Source organism: Chlorocebus sabaeus, chromosome 14 (genome assembly GCF_047675955.1).
Source record: "Chlorocebus sabaeus isolate Y175 chromosome 14, mChlSab1.0.hap1, whole genome shotgun sequence".
NCBI classification, from domain to species: Eukaryota; Metazoa; Chordata; class Mammalia; order Primates; family Cercopithecidae; genus Chlorocebus; species Chlorocebus sabaeus.
Window position 1 is genome coordinate 97,987,695 of NC_132917.1, and position 27,321 is coordinate 98,015,015.

The 27,321-nt window shown below is 48.6% G+C and overlaps 2 protein-coding genes across 43 annotated transcripts in view; one reads left to right on the forward strand and one right to left on the reverse strand.

The window, feature by feature from the left end:
• Positions 1-11,627, reverse strand: part of KANSL3 (KAT8 regulatory NSL complex subunit 3) — an 87,422-nt gene extending 75,795 nt beyond the window's left edge. For 7 of the 20 annotated variants that reach the window (XR_012095442.1, XR_012095441.1, XR_012095440.1 and 4 more), the window contains exons 1-2: positions 10,183-11,288; positions 3,726-3,896 (exon numbers count right to left, since the gene is read on the reverse strand). Coding sequence is in view for 14 of the 20 variants with exons in the window: in XM_073023196.1 (XP_072879297.1) it covers positions 3,726-3,896; positions 10,183-10,397 (386 nt within the window). In the remaining 6 variants the exon portion in view is untranslated. Of the gene's footprint in view, positions 1-3,493; positions 3,631-3,725; positions 3,958-9,621; positions 9,693-10,182; positions 11,290-11,530 lie in introns of those variants that run through there. The other 13 variants (XR_005242143.2, XM_073023192.1, XM_038004143.2 and 10 more) reach the window with 11 other exon arrangements.
• A 3,142-nt stretch (positions 11,628-14,769) lies between these two features.
• FER1L5 (fer-1 like family member 5) overlaps positions 14,770-27,321 on the forward strand; it is a 65,107-nt gene continuing 52,555 nt past the window's right edge. For 3 of the 23 annotated variants that reach the window (XM_008008005.3, XM_073023205.1, XM_073023213.1), the window contains exons 1-8: positions 14,783-15,025; positions 18,483-18,535; positions 19,505-19,596; positions 20,218-20,326; positions 22,066-22,120; positions 22,624-22,733; positions 24,702-24,830; positions 26,813-26,875. In XM_008008005.3, coding sequence (XP_008006196.2) covers positions 14,941-15,025; positions 18,483-18,535; positions 19,505-19,596; positions 20,218-20,326; positions 22,066-22,120; positions 22,624-22,733; positions 24,702-24,830; positions 26,813-26,875 — 696 coding nt within the window. In that variant the 5' untranslated portion in view covers positions 14,783-14,940. Of the gene's footprint in view, positions 15,026-18,482; positions 18,536-19,504; positions 19,597-20,217; positions 20,327-22,065; positions 22,121-22,623; positions 22,734-24,701; positions 24,831-26,812; positions 26,876-27,321 lie in introns of those variants that run through there. The other 20 variants (XM_073023207.1, XM_073023203.1, XM_008008026.3 and 17 more) reach the window with 15 other exon arrangements.

Below are 27,321 nucleotides of genomic sequence, written 5' to 3' on the forward strand. Positions count from 1 at the left end.
AAGGAAATTAAGTTTCTGCCTCTACAGACAAAGAGCGATCAGCAAACACTCTGGGAAAAAACTCGCGAGTTCTAGGGAGCCGACCTACACCGTTCATGGAGTTCTTGATGTGGGAAACTAATTTTACATGACTTTAGACAAGAAGAAAGGAAGCAGCAATTTAACAACCAAGTCAGGGAAAGAATGGCAACACGATGATTATAATCAGAGCAGAAGGAACTGCAAGCTCCAAACAGGCTACAGACTCAGGGACAGGGTCATAAAATGGTGATCTCTGAAACTAAAGCTAATAAGTAAGTTATCATTACATAATAAAATCAGCTATATACAAAAGTTACAACCAAAAGAGACGGTTTGTAAGACTGCTGCCAATGAGAGAAGGCCTCCAAAATCTCATCAGACACTAAGAAAACAAATAATCTAGGATAAACTGAGCTTTAATGAATTACATCAATCTGTGGCAATGTCGTAACAGAAGGATGGTGGTCCACAAGGAAACTGGAGAAAGAAAAGCCAAAGATAAGAATCTGTCAGTGCTTCTCTAAAGGACAGGCAGGAGAAAGTGCACCCTGGCCTACTCTGTGGACCCACCTTGCCTAGAGGAAAGATGTGGACTTCCAGCTATTCTGCTGTGCCTCCTGTGTAGACTCTCCACTCATCTATTCACTTCTGAAATAAAATAGTTTTCCAGACTTTCCTGCTGAAAACAGACACTCTGGCCAGGCCACCCCAGTGTCTCTTCTGCTTTGCAGTTATATCTCTCCTTATAAATTAAGAAACTCGGGCAAGTGCAGTGGCTCACACCTATAATCCCAGCACTTTGGGAGGCCAAGGTGGGCAGATCACTCGAGACCAGCCTAGGCAACATGGCGAAACCCAATCTCTACAAAAACTACAAAAATTAGCCAGAAATGGTGATGTACTCCTGTAGTCCCAGCTACTTGGGAGGCTAAGGTTCCCACCTGGGAGAATCACCTGAGTCCTGGAGGTTGAGGCTTGCAGTAAGCTGAGATCATGCCACTGCACTGCAGTCTGGTTGACAGAGTGAGACCCTGCCTCAAAAATAACAAAAAAAAACAAAAAAAACCACCCTGGTATTTATAATATTATTAGGTCTCTAATGACTTTGGTTATGAATTGTCCACAAAAACCTCTTAATCATAACCATGGATGAACTGACGACAAAAAAAAAAAAAATCACACAGTTCTCCTGTATACTTTCCGAAATTGCAAAGGACAAGGTAGTGGAAAATACCACAGAGGGATACATAACCATATGAGGCCACCTTATTCAGCCACCACTAACTGGTCTTAATCTCTTCTTACTGCCCTTAATTAAGGCAGAGGGTATCGTAGTTGAGAACACTGGGTTCTGGAGTCAGACTGCTTGGTTTGAACAAACTCCTTCTCCATCACTTCCTAATTAAGGTTTCTTAAACACTCTCAGCTCAGTTTCTTCATCCTGTTAAGCAGAGATGAAGGGGGTTATACCTCCAAGAGTCACTGGGAGGACTAAGAGACAATGCATTTGAAGAGCCTGATACAATGTCTGGCACCTAGAAAGCACTCAACAAATGCTGGCTCCTTTTTGTTATTACCATCATTGTTATTTTTATTATTAACTGGAAAAACTGATAAATCCTTTTGCTGAATATACTGACTCTAGCAATATTCCAGTGGTTGATCTTCATTCATAGCAGTTTAGTTTTCTTCTTTATCTGAAGCTCAAAAGAGTTTTTTTTTTTTTTTTTTTGAGACAGTGTTTCACTCTTGTTGCCCAGGCTGGAATGCAATGGCGTGATCTTAGCTCACCACAACCTCCGCCCCCCAGGTTCAAGCGATTCTCCTGCCTCAGCCTCCCAAGTAGCTGGGATTACAGGCATGATGCGCCACCACACCCGGCTACTTTTGTATTTTTAGCAGAGACAGAGTTTGTCCATGTTGGTCAGGCTGGTTTTGAACTCCCGACCTCAGGTGATCCACCCGCCTCAGCCTCCCAAAGTGCTGGGATTACAGGTGTGCGAAGAGCTTCTTAAGGCACTAAATTAATTCCAATGCAAGACCCCAACCATGTTTTTCACAAGCTTTTTTCAACCAAGGTGCAGAACTGCTCCTCCCTCAACAGCTGCTGTTTTGATCACACAAGCATACCTGTTCAATCTCATTTCCAACTTCCAACCAGCTTCAGTAATCACGTCAATCACCTCAAACTTTCTACCCCTCTTTCTCTCTCTACATTAGAAAATAAGGGTTCCCTGAAACTGTGGAAAGTTATCACCTACCAACTCCTGATATAAGAAGTAACATTTCCTTATATATAGTAGATATATGGATACACAGACAAAAAGCCATCAACAAAATATAAGTTGAAACCACAATGAGATGCCACTTTATACCCAGTAGAATGGTTATAATTTTTTTAAAAAAGAAGAAAATTAGTAAGTGTTGGCAAGGATGTGGAGAAACTAGAACCCTCATACACTGCTGGTAGGAATGTAAAATGGTACAGCCAATTTGGAAAACAGTCTGGCAATTCCTCAAAGGTTAAATACGGAGGTATCATATGATCCAACAAGTCCACTCCCAGGTATATAGCTAAGAGAATTAAAAACTTAGATCCACACAAAAACTTGTATGCAAATGTTCGTAACAGCATTATTCACAATTACCAAAAAATGAAAATAACCTAAATATCCATCAACTGATTAATTAATAAATAAAATGTGGGCTATCCATACAATGTAATATCATTTGGCAATAAAAAGAATGAAGTGCTGATACACACAACCGCACGGATGAACTTTGAAAAGATTACGCGGGGTGAAAGAAGCCAGTAGGAAAAGACCACATACTGCATGATTCCGTTTACATGAAATGTTCAGAATAGGCAAATCTATAGAGACAAAGGTCAATTAGTGCTTCCTAGGGACCAGAGAAGCTAGGAGGAAATGGGGAGTGACTGTTTATGGGTATGAGGTTTCTTTCTGGGATGATGAAAATGTTTATCAAATTGATAGCAGTGATGAATATACAACTCTGACTATACTAAAAACCAATGACTGTACACATTAAATAGTTGAATTGTCTGGCATATAAATATTCCCAAAAAGATATTATATGATTAGGTAAATGTTTACCAAATGAACAGGGACAAATGACCAGGAGAGGAGTACTGAGTCCCCTGGGGCAGTAGAAAGCTTGGGAACAAAACTAGCCAATATACTCATGAAAACAGGCTTCAGTGTGTCCTCCATAGCCTGCAAATCTATTTTTAAAAGCCACTCAAACATCTGTTAGCTTTTCATGTGACTTCACAACTTTCATCATCCTAGTTATAAACCATTTAAACACAATACCTTACAAATGTACATTTCATTTTTTTGTAGTTTGGGTAACCCCTATATCATAACTTATACAACAGAAGCTACTACAGAGCTAATCATATCTATCAAATTTAATTCACTTATTTATCCAACAAACATTATATACCTACTGTGTGCCAGACAACGTCCTAGTGTGAAGTATGCAAAGATGGCTGAGATGTAAGCCCTGCTCTCAAGAAGCTCACACACAGCATGGTGAACTGAGAGTTATAATGTGAGACTTTGGAGAACACTCTGACTTGTGTTGCTGCAAATGAAATAAGGTCCTAATAAGTGTTATTTCAATGAAGATGATACGAAATAATTACAGGGCAGTGACCATCCTCCTGATGAGCAGCCTACCTGTTGACATGCTCCTCCCAGTCCTCTGGTGGAGGAGGGGCATCTGCATCAGTCCTGGCAAAGATGACATGCCGTTCACACTCATTCATCACGCTGCGTGCCTTCTGATTGTCATAGAGTGGCATAGGCGTTGACATGACCGTCTCCACATCTATTGGGACGTCTGATTCACTGTAAACAGGTGAGGAAATAGGACCGGGCCACACATACTTCACAGGTATTTAACAATCATCTGGTTGACAAAAAATGTATCTTTAATACAGTTAGCTTCAAATTACGTATAAGCACATTATATCCATAAGAAAATTTTGATCCAAAGTCATCTTTCCCACACTTGTCTAGATCTCTGCCTTCTCAGACACAATGGTATGTACTGGAAGAACACAAAGTCATTTTTTCAACGAGTCTATATAAAAAATGATAAACATCTATTTTTTTTTTAAAGATAAATATGGGCCAGGTGCAGTGGCTCACACCTGTAATACCACCACTTTGGGAAGCCGAGGCAGGTGGATTGCTTGAACTCAGGAGTTCAAGACCAGCCTGGGCAACATGAGGAAACCCTGTCTCTACCAAAAATACAAAAATTAGCTGGGCATGTGGCACATGCCTGTGATCCCAACACTAAGAAGGCTAAGGTGGGAGGACTTTTGGCACCTGGAAAGTCAAGGCTGCAGTAAGCCATGATTGCATCACTGCACTCCAGCCTGGGTGACAGAGCAAGACCTGGTCTCAAAAATAAATAAATAAATAAATGACAAATACGGCCAGGCACAGCGATTCACACCTGTAATCCCAGCACTTTGGGAGGCTGAAGCAGGAGGATCACTTAAGCCCAGGAGTGAGCTGGTCTCAAAAAATAAATAAATAAATGACAAATATAGCTAGGCACAGTGATTCATACTTGTAATCCCAGCACTTTGGGAGGCTGAAGCAGGATTGCTTAAGCTCAAGAGTTCAAGACCAGTTTGGCAACATGGCAAAACCCTGTCTCTACAACACACACAAAAATTAGACAGGCATGGTGGTGTGTGCCTGCAGTCCCAGCTACTCAGGAAGCTGAGGTGGGAGGATGGCTTGCTTGAGCCCAGAAGGTTGAGGCTACAGTCAGCTGTGATCATGCCACTGTACTCCAGTCTGGGTCAGAGCAAGACCCAGTCTCAAAAAAAAAAAAAAAGGACAATATATTCCATAAGCAAGTTGATTTGACTCAAACTAATTTTTTTTTTTTTTTTTTGAGACGGAGTCTCGCTCTGTCACCCAGGCTAGAGTACAGTGGCGCAATCTCAGCTCACTGCAAGCTCCGCCTCCCAGGTTCATGCCATTCTCCTGCCTCGGCCTACCAAGTAGCTGGGACTACAGGCACCCGCCACCACGCCCAGCTAATTTTTTGTATTTTTTTTTTTTTTTTTCTTTCTGAGATGGAGTCTCACTCTGTCCCCCTGGCTGGAGTGCAGTGGCCGGATCTCAGCTCACTGCAAGCTCTGCCTCCCGGATTCAGGCCATTCTCCTGCCTCAGCCTCCCGAGTAGCTGGGACTACAGGCGCCCACCACCTCGCCCGGCTAGTTTTTTTGTATTTTTTAGTAGAGACGGGGTTTCACTGTGTTAGCCAGGATGGTCTCAATCTCCTGACCTCGTGATCCGCCCGTCTCGGCCTCCCAAAGTGCTGGGATTACAGGCTTGAGACACCGCGCCCGGCCCAATTTTTTGTATTTTTAATAGAGACGAGGTTTCACCGCCTCTTGAGCCACCACGCCCGGCCTCAAACTAGTATTTTAAAAGATCACTTTCAATTTTTGTTTAGTAGGCTATAGCTCAGGAGTGGAATTTAGAAGACCAGCGAGGCAGCCACTGCAGTTGACTGAGATAGGCCAGAAATCATGATAGCTTGTTTAGGGACAAGAACAGTACAAATTGAGAAAAGTGGCTAACAAGTTGATTGCCTAGATACTGTCCAATACAGTAGTTATAAGCTACACATGACTACTTAAATTGAGGCGGACGGATCACGAGGTCAGATCGAGACCATCCTGGCTAACACAGTGAAACCCCAGCTCTACTAAAAATACAAAAAATTAGCCAGGTGTGGTGGTGGGCACCTGTAGTTCCAGCTACTCGGGACACTGAGGCAGGAGAATGGTGTGAACCCAGGAGGTGGAGCTTGCAGTGAGATTGCACCACTGCACTCCAGCCAGGGCAACAGAGTGAGACTCTGTCTCAAAAAAAAAAAAAAAGAAATACTGGGCACAAGGGCTCAGGCTTGTAATCCCAGCACTCTAGGAGGCCAAGGTGGTCAGAACGCTGGAGCCCACAAATTCAACAGTGTGGGCAACATGGTGAAACCCTGTCTTCACTAAAAATACAGAAATTAGCTTGCGGTCCCAGCTACACGGGAGGCTGAGGTGGGAGGATCAACTGAGCCTGGGAGGCGGAGGTTGCAGTGAACCAAGATCACATCACTGCACTCACTCCAGTCTGGGTGACAGAGACCTCAGTCCAAAAAAAAAGAAAAAGAAAATTTAAATAGAATTAAATATTCAGGCTGGGCACAGTGGCTTGCGCCTGTAATCCCAACATTTTGGGAGGCCAAGGCGGGTGGGAGGCCAAGACCAGCTTGGCCAACATGGTAGAACCCCATCTCTACTAAAAATACAAAAATTAGCTGGGTGTAGTGGCACGTGCCTGTAGTCCCAGCTACTTGGGAGGCTGAGGCAGGAGAGTGGTGTAAACCCAGGAGGCAGAGGTTGCAGTGAGCCGAGATCACACCACTGCACTCCAGCCTGGGCAACACAGTGAGACTCCGTCTCCAAAAAAAAAAAGGCCGGGCACGGTGGCTCATGCCTGTAATCCCAGCACTCTGGGAGGCAGAGGTGTGCGGATTGCCTGGGCTCAGGACTTTGCAACCAGCCTGGGCAACATGGTGAAACCGCATCTCTACTAAACAACAAAAAATTAGCTGGGCGTGGCAGCAAGCACCTGTAGTCCCAGGTACTTGGGAGACTGTGGCAGGAGAACTGCTTGAACCCAGGGGGCGGAGGTTACAGTGAGCCAAGATCGCACCACTACACTGCAGCCTGGGTAACAGAGCAAAACTCCATCTCAAAAATATGAAAAAATAAAAAATTCAGTTCCACAGCGACATTAGCCACATTTCAAGTGTTCAACAGATACCTGTGGTGGCAGTTACCATACTGGATATCCCAGGTATAGAACATTCCTATTATTATAGAGAGTTCTGTTAAACAGTGCTGGTCTACGGTTTTAAATTCATACAAATTTTCCCTTTCAATAGCAAGTCAACTGGTAGTTATTAATATATGCTGTAAAATCTATGATTTCCTTCTGTACGATTATCTAAGACAGATGACCTGGAATGCACATACCTTAGCTATTTAGCTCATTTTGTACAGAGTCTAGAACAGAAACAAATATAAATGAACATCTAAAGGTCTTTCATATTTTAAAATGAAACCCAGCCAGGCATGGTGGCTCATGCCTGTAATTCCAGCACTTTGGGAGGCCAAGGCAGGTGGATTGCTTACAGTCAGGAGTTCAAGACGAGCCTGACCAACACAGTGAAACTCCGTCTCTACTAAAAATACAAAAATTAGCCAGGCGTGGTGGCGGGTGCCTACAATCCCAGCTACCTGGGAGGCTGAGGCAGGAGAACTGCTTGAACTTGGGAGGCGGAGGTTGCAGTGAGCCAAGATTGTGCCATTGCACTCCAGCCTGGGCAACACAGTGAGACTCTGACTCAAAAAAAAAAAAGAAAGAAAGAAAAAAAGAAATATTAGTGCCCCAAGGGTCCTTCCCACTTTATGATATATTGCACTTTGTCACCCCAAATACTATGCCAAACAAACTGGTCTAGAGGCTATCTGCCAAACTTTATGTTAACTTTTTGACCTCAGTGACCTTACCGCATCCATTTCCAATGACTGAAATAATTACATCATTATGAAACGAAATGAAATCACGTGCAGCTAGATTTGGTGGTGGGCAAAAGAGCTGATAATCTTCTCTAGGCCAGACATTGAGCTAAGTACTTGGATACGTGTACCTAAAAGAGCATTCTTGATTTCACCATCACAAACCTATCCTCCCCCAGTTTTCCCTAACTCATGGCACCACCCAGTTGCTCAAGCCAGAAATCTGTCATCCTAATTTTACCTTTTCCTTTAACCCTGGTTCTTGCTCTTCTTTCCAATTCACTATAGCAGATCCTATTAACCTATTCACTCTATCTATGAAATACATCTCAAAGCCATCTGTATTTCTCCATTTGTACTGTTCCTGCCCGATACAAGATATCAAGATTTCTGGCCCATCTCAGTCCATTGCAATAGCAGCCTGCAGCTGGTCCTATAAGTTCTACTCCTGCACTACAACATACTCAACAAAAAATCCAAAATGATCTTTTTAAAGTATAAATTGAATCTCTAGCGTAAGATCCTTCAATGGCTTCTTAGTATCAAATTCCTTCACGAGGTAACCTCTGCCAACTTCTCCCTACCTCCCACTTATACCCCTACTGCTATTATATTCTGGCCACACTGGCCTAAAAGAGTTCTTAAAGCATGCCAAATTCTCACTTTCAGGGTCTGTATTTGGAGACAGAGATTATAAAAGGAAACAATAATCTGAGTACCAAAAGAACCAAGTCCACAGAATCTCACTTTAAGAAAATGTCATGAGATGTGGCCACAGGAGTTTTAATGTCAGCAAGAAGCTAATATGCAGCCAAAAAGGAAAAGACTTCAACTACTATTTAAAGGAGCTTTTCAGTTACGCCCTAGGCCAGAGGCATCAGGATTATGCTAAATTATTGCCTAAAGTTACAGATTTTATCTCCTGTACAACCAAAAAAAGGCAACAAAATTATAAAGTCATTGGGAAATGAAATTAAAAACACTATTCTGCACATGTTTTTTTGTTTTTTTTTTTTTTGAGACGGAGTCTCGCTCTGTCCCCCAGGCTGGAGTGTTGTGGCCAGATCTCGGCTCACTGCAAGCTCCGCCTCCCGGGTTCCCGCCATTCTCCTGCCTCAGCCTCCTGAGTAGCTGGGACTACAGGCACCCGCCACCTCGCCCGGCTAGTTTTTTGTATTTTTTAGTAGAGACGGGGTTTCACCGGGTTAGCCAGGATGGTCTCGATCTCCTGACCTCGTGATCTGCCCGTCTCGGCCTCCCAAAGTGCTGGGATTACAGGCTTGAGCCACCGCGCCCGGCCTCTGCACATGTTTAAAACACACGTAGTGGGTCAGGCGCGGTGGCTCATGCCTGTAATCCCAGCACTTTGGGAGGCCGAGGCGGGTGGACTGCCTGAGGTCAGGAGTTCGAGACCAGCCTGGCTAACATGGTGGGTTAAACCCTGTCTCTACCAAAAATACAACAATTAGCCAGGCATGGTGGCACATGCCTGTAGTCCCAGCTACTCAGGAGGCTGAGGCAGGAGAATCGCTTGAACTCAGGAGGTGGAGGTTGCAGTGAGCCAAGATCACACCACTGCACTGCAGCCTGGGCAACAGAGCAAGACTCTGTCTCAAAAAAAAAAAAAAAAAAAAAAAAAAAACCACACACACACATCGTGGTATCTCTAACTCATCAGGTCATTAACGCTCAATTCTGGGAGGGGGGGACTCTAAAGAAGCCTCTACAAGAGCTCTAACCTCCCACAATATTGAAACCAGTGCTTAAGATTATTAGGTCAGACTAAAAACAAACAGAAAAAACTCTTCTCCAAAAGTCCTCCTTTGATCACTATAACAGAATATATCAACACATCTTGAAACATAATTAGAGTGCCTTAAAGTGCAAAAGAATTGTCAAACAGGTTTATTTAGACCAAATGTAACTGTATCACACATCAGGTAGTCAATTTATGAAACTTCCTTACCCTATAACATAGGCTGGGTGAAAATATCATTAGACATAAGAAGAGTTTAGATTAACCCATGGAGAGCAGCTCTGCAACAAGGGAAGAGAAAAAGCAATGTCTTGGGAACTGGCTTCTAACCTTCCTGTGTGAAGCCAAAAAAAGCAAAATGCATTACTATAAAAAGGCTATTGTTGCCACTATCAAGCAACCCAGAGCACTGGACTAATGTGATAAGGAGTCGTGTCCTGTGTGGTAATCTTTTAAAATCAACTTTTCAGTCTTTTTCTTCACCAGTTAAATAACCCTCTGCGATTTTCCCCTTTCCACACATCCTATTATCTAAGTGGAATAGGTTGTCTGCTTTTCATTTGCACGTCTTGCTTTCCTAATTCTTGTTAGCTGTCTCATAGAGACATCCACATTCAAGCCTGCTATCCTTATGCTGCTTAAGAGATGCCTGAATTTAACATCCAAATGCCCCATACAATCTCCCCCAGTCAGTCCTGAGAAAATCCTCTCAATTCCCATCTGATCACTGCCCAGTGACAGCAGTAGCAGCCCTTAGAAGCCCAAACTCACATGGTACTTTCGTGCTGCCGCCGGGGAGTGACAAAGAGCATGCGGGTGGGGCGGGCACTACTGGCATCTGGGTGGGCACTCCAAGGCTTGGCATAGCTATGATCCAGAAAAACCAGGTCCAGCTCCCGTTCGTGCACTGAAAGCTGGAAGAGCAGCGAGGTGCCCATGCGTCGAGCTGAAGTCTGGAAGTCCCTCTCCCCACCCCGGTGGGCCATGTCAGTGGAGGGGCAGAAAGTCAGAGCAAGGGTATCTGCATGCTAGTCACCTGCAGTGAGAAGTTTCAGTTTAGGTCAATTCCAATATTCTGAATTTCTCCCAATCTACACCATCTAACATGCTTACTTTTGTAACCTACTATCATTCCTGTTGAGTATCCGTTTCACAGCAGACCTCTGGTAGGGAGGGTTCGTGGAATCCCACACCAACACCAAAAAAAAAGGGGGGGCGGGAAACGAGGTGCCATGAGTTGTCCCATACTCAACCTCTAGCGAACTGAAATTCACTAAAGGGAGAGCTCACCGACCCCGAGGTTCAGAAAGACCTGGCGTGGACAGACACTACACCTGCGTGGCCAGCACAACTTCCTAGGTGGGCAGGAAGAGTTTCTGGCAAACGGGAAATCACAAACGTGAGTTCGTCGAAAGCTAAGGTTCTCTGTCGCTTCACTGCATCCTCTACGGGCGATGCCAACAGAGCCGGGTCCGCAGCAGGAGCGTGGGCACCGCTAAAGGGCAGGGCAACGCGGGCCTCAAAAAAGCGAATCCCAGCTAAGGCTCCATTTCCTTCAAGTCTCTCGTATCGCGTGAAACAAAAGTTCTGTCGGTACTTCGTCATATTCCAGAGTTTACATAAAAAGGAGAGCTCCCCCCACAAAGCCTGTGACAAAATGGTCCCCGTGGAAGCCCTTTCGCCCGCACCCCCGGCGAGGCGTCCCCAGCAAACCGCCCAGGACCCCGGCGGCCCCGCAGGCGTTCCCGCCACTGAGCCTCCATCGAGGAGACAGGGCCATGACTCGCATTTTACAGAGGAGGTCGCCAGCTCGGGGAACTGAAGCGACGTGGCCAAGGTCATGCAGAGTTCGCGACGAGGAGGAGCCTCCTGGCCCCCGCCCGCCGCCCGCCGCCTCCCGCTCCCTGGGGCACGGCTCGGCGTCCGCGTCACCGAGGCCCAGACGCGGCCCCCGCCCGCCCCCGGCCCAACCCGCCCGACCAGCCCCGGCAGCCGGCCCTAGCCCGGGCCCCCGCACGCCCCGGGAGCCCTGAAGCCCTCGCCGAGACCCCCGGCCGTCCCAACCAGGGCCGCGAACCCCACGGCCCGCCACTCCCCTCGAAGCCAACGCAGCTCTCACCCGCGCTCTTACGGCCGCGCGCTCGGCCCGGGCCAGATCCCTAAGCGCGTGCGCGCCAACGCCTCCACGCCCCGGCGCTGCGGGCACCGAGTAAAACGCGGAAGCGGCTCACGGCCTGGGAAGGGAGAGGCGGTGAGCGGCAAAGCCCGGAACGGATGAAGCCCCGGGGCCTCAGTCCGGAAGAGGAGCGCCGAGAGCGCGAGAGCGTGTCCGAAGCAGAAAGTCAGCACCTGGGCTGGAGTTTCCCCCTTGCGCATTTCCAGTAGGGAAAGCGAGGGGGGAGAACGAGGGTGGCTTCTACGGCCCCAGTTCTCGCCGCCCCCATCGTGTTGGTCCTTTGTGCCCTATAGGCGGTCGAGCACTCAACTGTCCACCTCCACCAGGGCAGCCCCCTGAATTTCCTCATTAAGAATGTACCTGTGTGGCTCACGCCTGTAATCCCAGCGCTTTGGGAGGCCTAGGCGGGAGGATCTCCTGAGCTCAGGAGTTTGAGATGAACCTGGCCAATATGATGAGACCTCTGTATCTACAAAAAATTTTAGAAATTAGGCATGTGTGATATGACAGTGGTGTATGCTTGTGGTCCCAGCTACTGGGGAGGCTGAGGTTGGAGGATCACTTGAGTCTGGAAGGTCCAGGCTGCCATGAGCCATGGTCACGCCACGGAACTCCAGCCTGGACGACGGAGTGAGACTATGTCTCAAAAAAAAAAATAGAATTTTGTTACTGACCCTAGATCGCTTTGTGTGGTTAACTTTCCTGTGTGTTTTTGTGTAGAGACAGTAGATCCTCAAAGTCAGGGAAATTAACCTTTGTATCCTCCAGAGAACACACAGCCCAGGACATAGGTAATTGTTCAAATGATGACTGATCAATAATTGGTTATTTGGTTGACTGACTGAGAGAGCAAGAGTCATGGTTCAAGATGATAAATCTCACCGGGGAGCTGTGGCTCATGCCTATCATCCCAGCACATTGGGAGGCCGAGGTGGGAGGATCGCTTGAGACCAAGAGTTCAAGACCAGCCTGCACAGAACAGTGAGACTTCATTTCTATTTTTTAAAAAAAATTAATTAATTAATTAAATTTTAAAAAATAGCCAGGTGTGGTGGCTCACACCTGTAATCCCAGCACTTTGGGAGGCTGAGGCGGATGGATCACAAGTTCAGAAGTTCAAGACCAGCCTGGCCAACTTGGCGAAACCCTGTCTCTACTAAAAATACAAAAATTAGCCACGTGTGGTGGCCCATGCCTGTAATCTCAGCTACTTGGGAGGCTGAGGTAGGAGAATCACTTAAACCCGGGAGGCAGAGATCGGTGAGCCAAGATCACGCTATTGCACTCCAGCCTGGGAGACACAGCAAGACTCTGTCTCTAAAAAAAAGAAAAAGATATGTACAGACATGCAAACACTCGAAACATTCAGAAAGCTACTCAAAGCTGTGTTCCACAAAGATGAGAGGGTAAATTGAGAAAACGGAAGGCATAGGATCGGGGAAGCAGGGTCTAACACAAGAAGCAGACGAGGAATTCTGAAGGTGATGGCAAAGAGTATCCCAGGACAATAGCTGTGCTGCATGACTGGGGACCACCAGTCTCGGCTGGGAGAGAAGACCAGGAGGTAGAGCCCCAGGGAAAACAATAAAACTGGGAGAATGCCTCACAGATTTGAAAAAAATCAAGGAATGCTATTTAAATGTGCTGTTTAGAAATATGAAGCTTAAAGCCATAGAAATTATCACAAATAGAGCAGCCCCTGCCCCACCTCTCCCTACCCTTAACTTTGTCTCCTGGCACTTGTTTGGGGCCAGGGTTCTGCTGTTTCTCTACTTATATTTCCATTCCCACTGTAAACAAATTTGTATCTTTTCTCTGCCCCTTTCCTCAGCACACCATGTTTATCATTTTGTTTCATTCTTTGCCAACTTAAGAGGTGATAAATGGTATATTATCCCGTTTCTTGGCTTATTAATGAGTTTGATTTTTTGTTTTGTTTTGTTGTTGTTGTTGTTGTTGTTGTTGTTGAGACGGGGTCTCTCTCTGTCGGCCAGGCTGGAGTGCAGTGGCATGATCTCAGCTCACTGCAACCTCCGCCTCCAGGGTTCAAGCGATTCTCCTGCCTCAGCCTCCTGAGTAGCTGAGACCACAGGCGTGTGCCACCACGCCCGGATAATTTTTTTGTATTTTTAGAAGAGACGGGGTTTCACTGTGTTAGCCAGGATGGTCTCCATCTCCTGACCTCGTGATCCACCCGCCTCGGCCTCCTAAAGTGCTGGGATTACAGGCAGGAGCCACTGCTCCCAGCTTTTAGATATTCATTAGTTTTCCTTCTAACTATTGATTAAGATGTAATTTATACAACGTTCAACCCTAAAGCCTAAAAAACCTTGCTGTGGAGAATAAGAGTAAATGCCCCAGCTCCACCTTAATGCTCAGAGGCTCTGACAGCCACAAAGACAGCCACTTCAAAACCATATGGGCTTCTTCGACCTTCCATAGGAGCTCATTCATTCAAAAGCTAATTTCCTTTGGCAAAGAGGGTCTCATATCTAAACTTAGGTTTTTCTTAGTAAGAAGGAGGCTTCCACATTAGGAAGAACTTCCCCTGAGACCTCACAGAAATAGTCCTTGATTTTCCTATCCCTTTTCTCAGGTCGCTTCACTGTTTTCTTATTTTCTCATCTAAATTGTGTGACTTTGGCAATGATTCACTCCAGACAACTTTTTTGTACAAAGAGAAAACATCAACTTTACGTCTGACCTTGAAATCAAAAGGACAGCAAGGAGGGCAGGTGTGGGGTGGGGAAAAAAAAAAGGCCAGACTTGGTGGCTCACGCCTGTAATCCCAGCAGTATGGGAGGCCGAGGCGGGCAGATCACCTGATGTCGGGAATTCCAGACCAACCTGACCAACATGGAGAAACCCTATCTCTACTAAAAATACAAAATTAGCTGGGCATGGTGGTGCATGCCTGTAATCCCAGCTACTCGGGAGGCTGAGGCAGGAGAATCGCTTGAACTCGGGAGGCAGAGGTTGTGATGAGCCAAAATCACACCATTGCACTCCAGCCTGGGCAACAAGAGCAAGACTCCATCTCAAAAAAAAAAAAAAAAAAAAGGAGTAAAGAGAAAAGAGGAGGTGAAAGCATCCAGATGGTTTTGTTTCTACAGGCCCAGTCACCTGTACTGGGTGACACCCATACTGTTCCTCCTCCCCCTCTCTTTCCCATTAATTCCTTGCCAGAACCAGGAACCGCCCACCTTTGTGACATCCTCTCTGTTGCCAAGCAACAGACAGGAAGTGGGGCTCCACTCACCCCAGGATCCCTGGTAAGAGCCTCGGACTGAGGAGCTCCAAAAAGGAAGCTGTGGCACTGCGGAGGGAAGGAGGGAAGAAAGTAGGTCTCCGAGATGCTGCGGCTTGTTGTGCAGTCGGCCAAGATTGACCCACCGCTAGCTCCACTACCCAGGCCCTGCATGTCCATCGACTTCAGAGGTGAGAGCCTCCCTGGGTCCACATGGGAGAGAGAAGCCCCCAGAGGCAACATGCATTCAGTGAAAAAAGAGGTGTAGGGTACCGTACTACGTAAAAGATGCCCTGTATAACACAAAGTGAAGGAGACATTACCCAGCTCTCTCAAAACTTATTGTTATCGTTTAATTATGACTTCTCTGCCTCCTACTTTTGCTAGGGAATGGGTATGGAAAAAAGAGAGGACGAGTGCTTCTGAACCTTCTTCCATGACCTAGAGCTGTGCCGTAAACTGAGGTTTAAAGAGAAAGTCCCTGCTTCCTCAGATTGATGTGGGGGTTTAAAAAGATAATATGTGTATAGCCCTTAGTATAACTTCTAGTAATAACTGCTTGATCATATTAGTTCCGTTTGCATGAGCTTTACAACTGACAAAGCGTTTATTTATTTTTTTTTTTTTTTTGAGACAGACTGTCACTCTGTTACCCAGGCTAGAGTGCAGTGGTGTGATCTTGGCTCACTGCAACCTCTGCTTCCCAGGTTCAAGCAATTCCCCTGCCTCAGCCTCCAAAGTAGCTGGGACTACAGGCACATGCCACCACACCCGGCTAATTTTTGTCATTTTAGTGGAGACGGGGTTTCACCATATTGGTCAGGCTGGTCTCAAACTCCTGACTTCAGGGATCCACCCACCTGGGCCTCCCAAAGTGCTGAGATTACAGGTGTGAGCAATGGCACCCAGCTGACAAAGCCTTTTCATATGTACAATGATGTCTGCTCCTCACAGCAATTCCAGAGGTAGATGAAGCAAGTTTTATTATCTCCATTTTTTCTTTTTGTAGATGAAGCAAGTTTTACTATCTCCATTTTTTTTTTTTTTTTTTTTTTTTAGTTAAGAGAACCGAACCCCAAGAAGGAAGGGAGAGAAAAGGATGAAAGAATTTGTGAGAGAAAATGAGAGATGTTAGGTATATTTAGATATCAAAGATCTGGCAGCTAAAAGGAAAGAAAAGAAAAAAGGGTGAAAGGGTGGGGCATGGTGGCTCACGGTTGTAATCCCAGCACTTTGGGAGGCTGAGGTGGGCAGATCACTGGAGGTCAGGAGTTCGAGACAAGCCTGGTCAACACAGTGAAACTCTGTCTTTATTAAAATATAAAAACTAGCTGGAGGCCGGGCGCGGTGGCTCAAGCCTGTAATCCCAGCACTTTGGGAGGCCGAGACGGGCGGATCACGAGGTCAGGAGATCGAGACCATCCTGGCTAACACGGTGAAACCCCGTCTCTACTAAAAATACAAAAAACTAGCCGGGCGAGGTGGCGGGCCTGTAGTCCCAGCTACTCCGGAGGCTGAGGCAGGAGAATGGCGTAAACCCGGGAGGCGGAGCTTGCAGTGAGCTGAGATCCGGCCACTGCACTCCAGTCCGGGCTACAGAGCAAGACTCTGTCTCCAAAAAAAAAAAAAAAAAACTAGCTGGGCGTGGTGGCAGGTGCCTGTAATCCCAGTTACTTGAGAGACTGAGGCAGGGGAATCGCTTGAACCGGGGAGGCGGAGGTTGCAGTGAGCTAAGGTCACACCGCTGCACTCCAGCCTGGGCGGCAGAGCAAGAAGTGCCATCTCGAAAGAAAGAAAGAAAAACGAAAACAGGGTGAAAGTATGTAGGTGGAGATACAGGACGGTGGATACAGGTAAATAGGTTTTACAGGGACTGTTGGTAGGGAGAAAACCCGGCCCAAGAGAAAAGAGGACACAGTAGTTCCTACAGGAGATGTGAGTAAAGAATGGAATTTCTTTATTTTATGTTATGCTGTTGTTCTGTGAAACTAGGCTTGTTGAACACAGCAATATTCAGAGATTGAACATTTGAGACTCCAGGCTCACAGGGTCATACATGCTGATGTCCTCAGTCTGCAGGATTCAAGAGGGGCGGTGCGAGTTCCGGATGTCTTTGCCCTTCTTGACTAATTCTCCAGTTAGCCAGGCAAGGGGTTGCCAGTTCTTCTCTGATTCTGAGCCATCTTCCCCACCAACTCATGGGCACCATCTTTCTCATTCCAGAAACATTTCCCACAAAGATGCCTAAAACTCAGAACCCTGGGTTCACCCACAGATTCTTCTGATTGTATGTTTATGTTTGACACTTTGTACTCTTTTTGTCCTTCTCAGCCTCTTCCTTCATATGCCATCCACTAACCTGCTCCCCTTCCCACTGCTTGGAGGGCCTTTTACCCATTATGGATGTTTCAGGATGTCTTCGTTAGGGTACACTGGGATTTGCTCCGGCCATAAATAAAACCTTAATTTTCAGTGGGTTAACAATGAAAGTTTACCTCTTGCTTACACCAAGTCCTGCACGGATGGTGCTGGTCAGACAGCTCTCCTGGGTAGCTCCTACAAGTGGTAGTTTAGGGACTAGCCACGTGTTCCTTGTGGCTGCAAAGTTAGCAGGTCACGAGGGTGGCTATAGGGAGAGGAGAGAGGAGAATGAAGAATCTCAGGGAAATTGAGAACCAGACCTGGCAGGGGCAAATATCATATCCATACCCCATTGGCCAGAGTGAGTCACACAGCCCCGCTTAGCTGCAAGACACTGAAAACTCTGGAGGAAAATGAAATGGGCCGGGCGCGGCGGCTTTCACCTGTAATCCCAACAATTTGGGAGGCTGAGGCAGGCAGATCGCTTGAGTCCGGGAGTTTGAGACCAGCCTGGGTGACGTGGTAAAACCCTGTCTCTACAAAAAATACAAAAATTAGCTGGGTATGGTGGCGTGTAGTCCAGGCTACTTGGGAGGTGGGAGGATGGCTTGAGCCTGGGAGACAGAGGTTGCATTGAGCCCAGATCATGCCACTGTACTCCAGCCTGAGTGACAGAGTGAGACCTCATGTCTCACACACACACACACACACACACACACACACACAAAAGTAAAGAAAAGAAAAAAGAAAAAGAGAAACGAAGAAAGAAAATGAAATGAACATATAGCATTATCTGTCACAGTGATAAAATCAAGAAATATAGGCCGGGCACGGTGGCTCACGCCTGTAATCCCAGCACTTTGGGAGGCCGAGGCGGGCGGATCACGAGGTCAGGAGATCGAGACTATCCTGGCTAACACAGTGAAACCCCGTCTCTACTAAAAAACACAAAAACTAGCCAGGCGAGGTGGCGGCGCCTGTAGTCCCAGCTACTCGGGAGGCTGAGGCAGGAGAATGGCGTGAACCCAGGAGGCGGAGTTTGCAGTGAGCCGAGATCCGGCCACTGCACTCCAGCCTGGGCAAGAGAGCCAGACTCCGCCTCAAAAAAAAAAAAAAAGAAAGAAAGAAATGTTGAACCCCTACAAGAAAGAAAGAAGTGATGCCATTTCACACCCGCCAGTGTTGACTTGAAGTTTCCTTAGAGTGTCCTAGTTCTCTTTACTCCACTCCGACCCAGACATTGAAATATTTCCTGCCATCAATGCCAGCCCCTTGGTTTCTTTGCAGATGTCAAGAAAAGAACTCGTGTGGTGGAAGGGAATGATCCCGTGTGGAATGAGGTAGACACCAGGGCAAGCCCAGACGAGTAAATAACAATCCCAACAGCAAGGAGGCAAGGGTGGGGTCCAGGCAGGTGCTCGGAGGTCTAGGGAGAGGACCTGCAGCCTCACAAGTGTTCCTCAAGGCTGGGCATCTTGGCCTGGGAGTAGTAGCCTCTGACCTGACAAGGCTGTGAAGGCTGCACCTGCCCACGACTGTTGGTGGACTTCTCCCCCACTCTGAGGATGGACCATGGTATAGCCTATCAACTCGTCCAGCTGGGCCTCTTGACGTTCCTGGAAGCCTGAAGCAGAGTGAAGGCTCCCTTTGCATGACTCGTTCTCATCTGCCATCACTCCGTGTTACCCCTCGCCCCATTCCTAGTCCCCAAACCCTTAATTCCCAGCGTGCCCATGATGCTGCAGTTCAAGTCACAGAAGCCCAGTGGGATGTGCACAGCTTGGCGAAAGGTAGCAAGCGCCATCTCCTGAGGAAGTTAGACATGAGGGAAGTGCACAGCTTGGCGAAAGGTAGCAAGCGCCATCTCCTGAGGAAGTTAGACATGAGGGATGTGCACAGCTTGGCCAAAGGTAGCAAGCGCCATCTCCTGAGGAAGTTAGACATGAGGGATGTGCACAGCTTGGCCAAAGGTAGCAAGCGCCATCTCCTGAGGAAGTTAGACATGAGGGATGTGCACAGCTTGGCGAAAGGTAGCAAGCGCCATCTCCTGAGGAAGTTAGACATGAGGGAAGTGCACAGCTTGGCGAAAGGTAGCAAGCGCCATCTCCTGAGGAAGTTAGACATGAGGGAAGTGCACAGCTTGGCGAAAGGTAGCAAGCGCCATCTCCTGAGGAAGTTAGACATGAGGGAGTTTCCTCAGTCTTAGAGAAACGCAGCGCCCGCCCGTTCCCCACATCTTTCCTCATTTCCTAGACACATGGGATGGGAAGGGCAGAGGAAGGATGCTGACCTCTCTATGCCCCTCACAGACCCTAATCTGGCACCTCTGGAACCGCCCCCTGGAAAATGACTCCTTCCTGCAAGTCACCCTTCAGGACATGGGCTCACAAAAGGAAGAAAGGTGAGGCAGAGAGAGGCAGGAGGAGCCTAACTACTGACCAATGCAGCAGCAGGTTATGTGACCCTTGTCTCTAATCCACAACTCACTCACATGAAGGACTGGAACCCACTCCAGCCAACTAAAGAGAAAAAGAGGGGTGGGTACGGAAAGGGTAGCCAGGGCAAGATTGCAAATCAGCTGGGACAGGAACTTGGGAACCCAGCAGCAGCTCTGTCCATCTGAAGCCACGTAGCTCAAATTTCTGCTTCTCTCTGCCCAACCCCAGCTTCTTATCACAGCCTCATCTAGTGCCCAGCTGAGACTCACATGCCCTGAGACTGAGGCTATGGCATCCCAGGTCAAAATTCCTAGGACAGAGAATCCTGTTGTCCCAGCTCTAGCCAGGTGTCCATCCCTGGTCCAATCAACTGTTACTTGCCTAGGAGCCCCAAGACAGTTCCCAGAGCCAGGAGCCCTGTGCCCTGTCGTGGATCCCCCAGCCCCACTGCATTCTTCTCCAGCCTCTCTCTGAGGACAGCACAGCCCTGGGAGGAAACCGTCTCTAGCTAAAGCCCTGCCCGGGAGAGAGGACGACGCCTTTCCCCTGGCTCGGGATCTCACACCTGCTCCTTGTCTCCCCAGCTTCATTGGCCTGGCCACAGTCCTGCTCAAGCCATTGTGGAAACAACCAAGCAAGGTCCTTTTTGTGAAGGATTTGACCCTGCTCAACCATTCCATGAAGCCCACAGATGTGAGTCAGGCCCAGGAAGGCCCAGGCAGGGTGACTGGAGGAATGGGGGCAGCTGGGGAAGCGGCCCACACCACAAGAGGGCTTCCTGCCTGGAGGGCCCCATCTCACCGCCTTCCTCTCCTGACCACCCCCCTTGCCATCATCTGCCCCCACCACAACCCACCTATTTAGATGAACTGACCACCTTCCGTGGGGAGTCAACCACTGTGCTAGGCCCTGTGGTACAAAATTGCCCGAAGCCCATGGTCTGTTGGAGTACGCTGCATTCACAGTGACAGGCGCTCCAGCGCCCATGAGACAAGCTTCAGTAAAGCAAGGCCACTGGCTGAGGTCAGGAAGGAGTGAACGATTTGTCTCAGGAGGTCATGGACGGTTTACAGACGGGGTGATGTTTAAGACATACAGAAATGTAGGAAGACCACCCAAATGAGAACAAGCAAAGGCTATTTATTCAGAGCTTGTGCTAGCAAGGGACTCGTTCATCATCGTTTGTGTTTTGGTAGAGACTCAGAGGCAGCCAGGGGAGCGGGAGAGCTTCACAGTGGACAGAAGGGAAGGCTGCAGATGTGCCCTGATTGGAGGCTACGGGGGAGCCCAAGGCGGGCTAGCTAGAAACAGGGCCTCCCATGTGATTGGTTAGAGGGGCATGTTCAGCTCTCTCTGGTTGGTCCTAAGTTGGAAGTGGGGACAAAAATTAAGGCAGCTGCCAGTTATTAATCAAGGCCTGGCCATTTGGAGCTGATCGTTATTGCTTGGCTTCCTGGATTATTGCTAGAGACAGTAGTCTGACCGTCTACAAATCTGACTTGGAGCAGGCTGGCCTCCTGGGCTGGTTACTGTAGATAACAGGTTGGTTTCCTGGGCTGGTTGCTGCAGATGGTGGATCTGAGTCTTATTTTATATGTGGTTTGACCGTTGTCCATTTGTATGCAGACAGTCTGTGACTTACAATGGATGGACACACGATATTGTTGACTTACAATGAGTTTATCAGGATGTGATCCCATCGTAAGCCAAGGCGCATTCAGTCGGTCAGTTGAGTTGTAAGGAGAGGCATGAGTTTTCCCAATGGACAGGAGTGGAACCAGCCCAGGCAGGGGCATAAAGTGGGTGGAGCAGGAGGCAGGGTGAGGGAAGCTGTGCTGTACTGTTGGCACCCGGCGGGGGGGTGGAGGTGGGAGAGCTGAGGTTGTGTGGGCGACCAAGGGCTAGAGGTGAAGGGCCTTGTGGTCCATGCTGGTGAATTGTGACTTAACTTTGATCATTTAGACTCTTGGGTGTTTGGGGGCCATCCTGGTGACAGTCTGGAGGCTGGGTGGGTCATGGGAACACATGAAGGAAGGAGCTCAACTAGAAGGCAGGAGTGTGCAGGGGCCCCACATGAGCTCATGAGATGTTGGGCTCAGGGAAGAGCTGCTAGCATCTGTGTTCTGGGCTCAAGTCACTTCTCCCTCTCCTCCCCACTCTCCTGCATCCTTTTCTGCCACCATCACCACCATGTGGCTGCTTTAATCTACAAACATCCTCTCCACTGTAACCCATTGCTCTCTCCTCACCTATTTATAATCTCCCTCCACCCAGACTGTGCAGATGCCCATGGGGTGGCCCCATCCCGTGGCTAGCATCACGGCCCCCACTGGGAGGACCAGGCGTGAACCCAGCCAGACTGTGCAGGGCTTGGGTGCTGTGTCCTGGGATGGCGGGGTCTGACTTACAGCTCCCCGGCCTTTGTCTTGCAGTGTACTGTCACCCTACAGGTGGCCCACATGAGCCACCGGGATATTGAGAAGACAGGTATGTCCTTCCCTGGAGGTTACCCTTAAGGGCTTACCCTGCCCTTCTCCATGCACAGCTGGATGGCTTCTTGGGGACCTTCAAAACCTAACCCTTGAGGCCTACAGAAGGAATGTGACCGGGCTAGGGTCCCTGGAAGCTACAGGGTCTAGATGCCAGGTCTCCAGACATCTGGCTGAGGCCATCCCAATATGCCTATTTGTCATCTCTAGACGTAAGACCCATAAGATACAAGACATAAGTCTCCAAGGGGCTGCAAAGAGATGAGGATGGTCATCTCCAACAGCCCCAGTGTGTGGAGCGAGGTCCAGGAATCCACAATTCCTGAGGGTGGAGAGGCCCATGGTAATGTTCTGCAGAGGACATACGTCCCTGTTGGGGCCTCTTGGCCATGCTTTTAGTCAGGAGACGGTCACTGGGTACAGAATGGCGGAATGGGGAAAATGCCTCAAACCTCCTGGGCCCCAGGCCTTTTCAGCCCACCCTGGACTGCGTCTCTCTAGGAGCTGAAGACCTCCTGGGCATAACGGCAAGAGAGGCGGCCAGGCAGAAATTGATGGTCCCTGGCTCCATCGCGCACAGGGCTCTGTCCTCAAAGCCTCAGCACTTTCAGGTGAGGACCCGTTGCAAGTTCATGTGACCCACCTGACACCCTTGTTTGCTGTGTTCCCAGGCTGTCCTCACCCCTCCCCAAGGTCATGATAGAAGGGCAGAGCTTCGGACCCAGCTTCAGGCCCTCAGATCCTTGCCACATCCCCTGCTCCTCCCGTGGCCATTCTGGAAACTTCTGCCTGTAGCTGAAGCGACAGGGCTCCAGTGAGGCAGTAGGAGGGCTGGCTGTGCATTGGCAGGCCCTGGTACCTGCCGGGGAAGCAGCGCAGATGACAGGGATCCTGCCCTCTCAGAGTCCTTGGTTGTTGGCAAAACAAAGTAGGGCACAGGGAAAGTTAAATTAACTGTACAGGAGAGGCTGGGGAGTGAGGGGACCTGTGGGAAGGCCCACATTTCCGTATGGATTTAGGAACCCTCATCCCATGGCTTATCAACTTCCCTCTACCTTCTAGCCTGTGGACTAACATTCCTGCCATGGTTTTACCTGCTCCCCGGCCTGCTCCTTGCCCAGGAGTCAGGGAGGCTCCTGGACCGCTCCTCTTCCTGCACCCAGCCAAGTCCTAGCTCTTAACATCACCCAGCTGCTCCCATTTCCCCCTCACCACTTCCATTCCCTGGCCTGAGCCACCACCATCTCTTCCCTGGACCACATCAGAAGCCTTCTCCTGAACCCCCAGCCTCCAGCTCTCTCCTGTCCGTTCTTCAACCAAAATGGCCTTTCAAAGATGTCACTCTTATCACACCAAGCACCTTCTTCAAAAGCCCCAGTGTCCTCCTCACAAGATCCAATTCCTTTTACAATGGCTTCCCGGGTCTTGATAACCCAAGCCTGTCTCTCCAAGCCTTTCCAAGTCCATTGCCTCCTAGCCTTCTCCCCGTGGATTGTCTCTCTCCTCCCAGTGGATTGTCTCTCTCCACTGTGGTAGGGAGAGAATATTCTTTCTTTTTTCTTTTCTTTTTTTCTTCTCTTTTCTTTTCTTTTTTCTTTCTTTTTTCCTTCCTTCCTTCTTTTTTTCTTTCTTCCTTCCTTCTTTCCTTTCTCTCTTCTTTCTCTTTTTCTTTTCTTTCCTTTCTTCCTTTCTTTTCCTTCCTTCCTTCCTTTCCTCCTTCCTTCCTTCCTTCTTTCCTTCCTTTCCCTCTCTCTCTTCTTTCTCTTCCTTCCTTCCTTCCTTCCTTTCTTTTCTTTCTTTCTTTCTTTCTTTCTTTCTTTCTTTCTTTCTTTCTTTCTTTCTTTCTTTCTTCTTTCTTTCTTTCTTTCTTCTTTTTATTTGAGACACAGTCTCACTCTGTTGCCCAAGCTGGAGTGCAGTGGCACAATCACAGCTCACTGCAGTCTAGACCTCTGGGCTCAGGTATCCTCCCACCTCAGCCTCCCAAGTAGCTGGGATTACAGACAGGCATGCACCACCACGCCCAGCTAATTTTTTTTTTTTTTTTTTTTTTTTTTTTTTGAGACGGAGTCTCGCTCTGTAGCCCAGGCTGGAGTGCGGTGGCCGGATCTCAGCTCACTGCAAGCTCCGCCTCCTGGGTTCACGCCATTCTCCGGCCTCAGCCTCCCGAGTAGCTGGGACTACAGGTGCCCACCACCTCGCCCGGCTAGTTTTTTGTATTTCTTAGTAGAGACGGGGTTTCACCGTGTTAACCAGGATGGTCTCGATCTCCTGACCTATTGATCCACCCGTCTCGGCCTCCCAAAGTGCTGGGATTACAGGCTTGAGCCACCGCGCCCGGCACGCCCAGCTAATTTTTTGTAGAGACGGGGTTTTGCCATGTTGCCCAGTCAATCTGGTCTCAAACTCCTGGGCTCAAGCGATTCTCCCACCTTGGCCTCCCAAAGTGCTGGGATTACAGGCGTGAGCCACTCACTGCACCTGGCCTAGAATGTTTTCTTATCAGAACAATTTTGTCCCAGCTGGGGAAGGTGAGGCCAAGGTCCTCAACATCAGCTCCCCATGTGTTCTCCCCTTAGGTTCGGGTGAAGGTGTTTGAAGCCCGACAGCTCATGGGCAACAACATCAAACCAGTGGTGAAGGTGTCCATCGCAGGCCAGCAGCACCAGACACGCATCAAGATGGGGAACAACCCTTTCTTTAACGAGGTGGGCTGAACGGGGCACCTCAGGCAAGGAGCCAGCCAAGGGCTGGGCATCCCGGGCGGGCAGCCTGCAAGCTTGCTCCTTCACTAGGGTGTCTTCATGTGTTTGTTCCACAAGCATTTACTGAGTGTCTCCTGAGGGCCAAGCACTGAAAATACAGAACAGGATAACTCAGAGTCCTGCATCTGAGGAGCTGGGGGGCTGGTGGGGGCACAGCTCATGAATCCATAAACAATTACAGTGGAGCAGATCGTGGTTTGCAGAGGTCTGGGAGCATTGTCACTGGAGGTCTGGAGCAGAGACCCAGACCATGTATGTCCCGTTGCTGCTGGAGCCCCAAATGGTAGCGCTGTGCCTGATATACAGTAGGTGCTCCATAAATGCCTGTTGAATTAATTAGTAAATAAACAAATACAAGATAAAAGCACAGTGGAAGCTGGGAGGAGTGAGTGAATAATGAGGCTGGGGGTGACGGAGAGGACTCAGAAGGGCTCCAGCAACCCTGAAGGAAGATTTTACCAGGGAAAGACAGATGGGATGGGAAAAGATAATTCAGGAAAAAGTGATGATGTTTTCTTTTTTTTTTTTTTTTTTTTTTTTTTGTTTGAGACGGAGTCTTGCTCTGTAGCCCGGGCTGGACTGCAGTGGCCGGATCTCAGCTCACTGCAAGCTCCGCCTCCCGGGTTTATGCCATTCTCCTGCCTCAGCCTCCGGAGTAGCTGGGACTACAGGCGCCCGCCACCTCGCCCGGCTAGTTTTTTTTTTGTATTTTTAGTAGAGACGGGGTTTCACCGTGTTAGCCAGGATGGTCTCGATCTCCTGACCTCGTGATCCGCCCGTCTCGGCCTCCCAAAGTGCTGGGATTACAGGCTTGAGCCACCGCGCCCGGCCAAAAGTGATGATGTTTTCAAAGGCCTAGAACCAAGCAAGCCGCAGACTTGACAGCAGAACTATAGCTATGGGTGTGTCTGGAGGAGACTGGCTGGAAGGGAGCCTACAGTGTGGGCTGGGGTCCCATCCTGGACACTACTCAGGAGCCATGGAGGACTTCGGCAACAGAGTGACAGGCCTAGGTTTGCATTTGGGAAAGGAGTTTCTAGCTGCCACAGGGAGCAGGGACAGAGTGGACTGGTAGGGCAATCTAGAAGGAGGTGTGGGCTCAAATCTCCATCCTAGGCAGCTAGCTGGGTCCTGAGTTCTCCAGGGATCTCCTACCATTCCCCATTCTGGGCAGAAAACCCTCCAGGAGACTGGGCGTGGTGGCTCATGCCTGTAATTCCAGAACTTTGGGAGGCCGTGGTGAGTGGATCACCTGAGGTCCGGAGTTCGAGACCAGCCTGACCAATATGGTGAAACCCTGTCTCTTTTGTAAAAAGACAAAAAATAGCCACACGCAGTGGCGGGTGCCTGTAATCCCATCTACTCAGGAGGCTGAGGCAGGAGAATCGTTTGAACCCAGTAGGTGGAGCTTGCAGTGAGTTCAGATGGCACCACCACACTCCCACCTGGGCGACAGAGCAAGACTCCCCCTAAAAAAACAAACAAACAAACAAAAAAACTGGGAAATCCCTCTAGCAGCCCGGGAGACCTCTGCTTCTGGGGGAGCGTGAGAGAAGTGGCACAAGTTGAGTATCCCTTACCCAAAATGCATGGTAGCAGAAGCGTTTTGGATTTCAGATTTTTTTGGGAATCTGGAATATTTGCATTGTACCGGTTCAGCATTCGTAATATAAAAATCCAAAATCCAGAACGCTCCAGTCAGCATTTCCTTTCAGGGTCATGTTGGCACTCAGAAAGTTTCAGATTTTGGAGCATTTTTCATGTCAGATTTTTGGATTAAGAATACTCAACCTGTTCTCATAAATCCATTGAAATGGGTAAAGTTGTGGGAAGAAGCACGTTATTCTGAGCTTTCGGGTTTACCGGGTGCTTGGGTGAAGTGGTGGAAGAAATCGTCCACTCTCCCCCAATTCTCTCTGCCTCAGATCTTCTTCCAGAATTTTCACGAGGTTCCTGCAAAGTTCTTTGATGAGACCATCTTAATTCAGGTGAGGAGCCAAACCGGTCCCCAGCAAGGTGTGTTTCTTGTCCCACTTCAATACCAGGAAGCGCTGCAGCTCCAGCCCCCGTCCTTAGAGCCAGGGGCACTTCAGATTGTCTTCCTCACCCACCCCCCAACTTTCTTCACCCCCTGGCACCCAGATTATTCATTCATTTACTCATTCATTCAACAAACGTTGTGGACTGCCAACTGCCCGGCCCTGAACTGGGCGCCAAGGTCAACAAGGCAGCCCCTTCCCATGTGCCAGGATTCTCAGGCCACCAAAGGCCCCTCCGAGTAGAATACTCCATTCCCTAACCAAAGGGAGCCCAGTAACAATGGTGAACATGTGGTTATCAGGTGCCTGCCATGTGCCCAGCGCAGGGCTAAGGAGGACAAAGAGGCCTCTTCCTTTGAAGAATTTACATGTTCTTGGGAACAAAGGCACAGAAG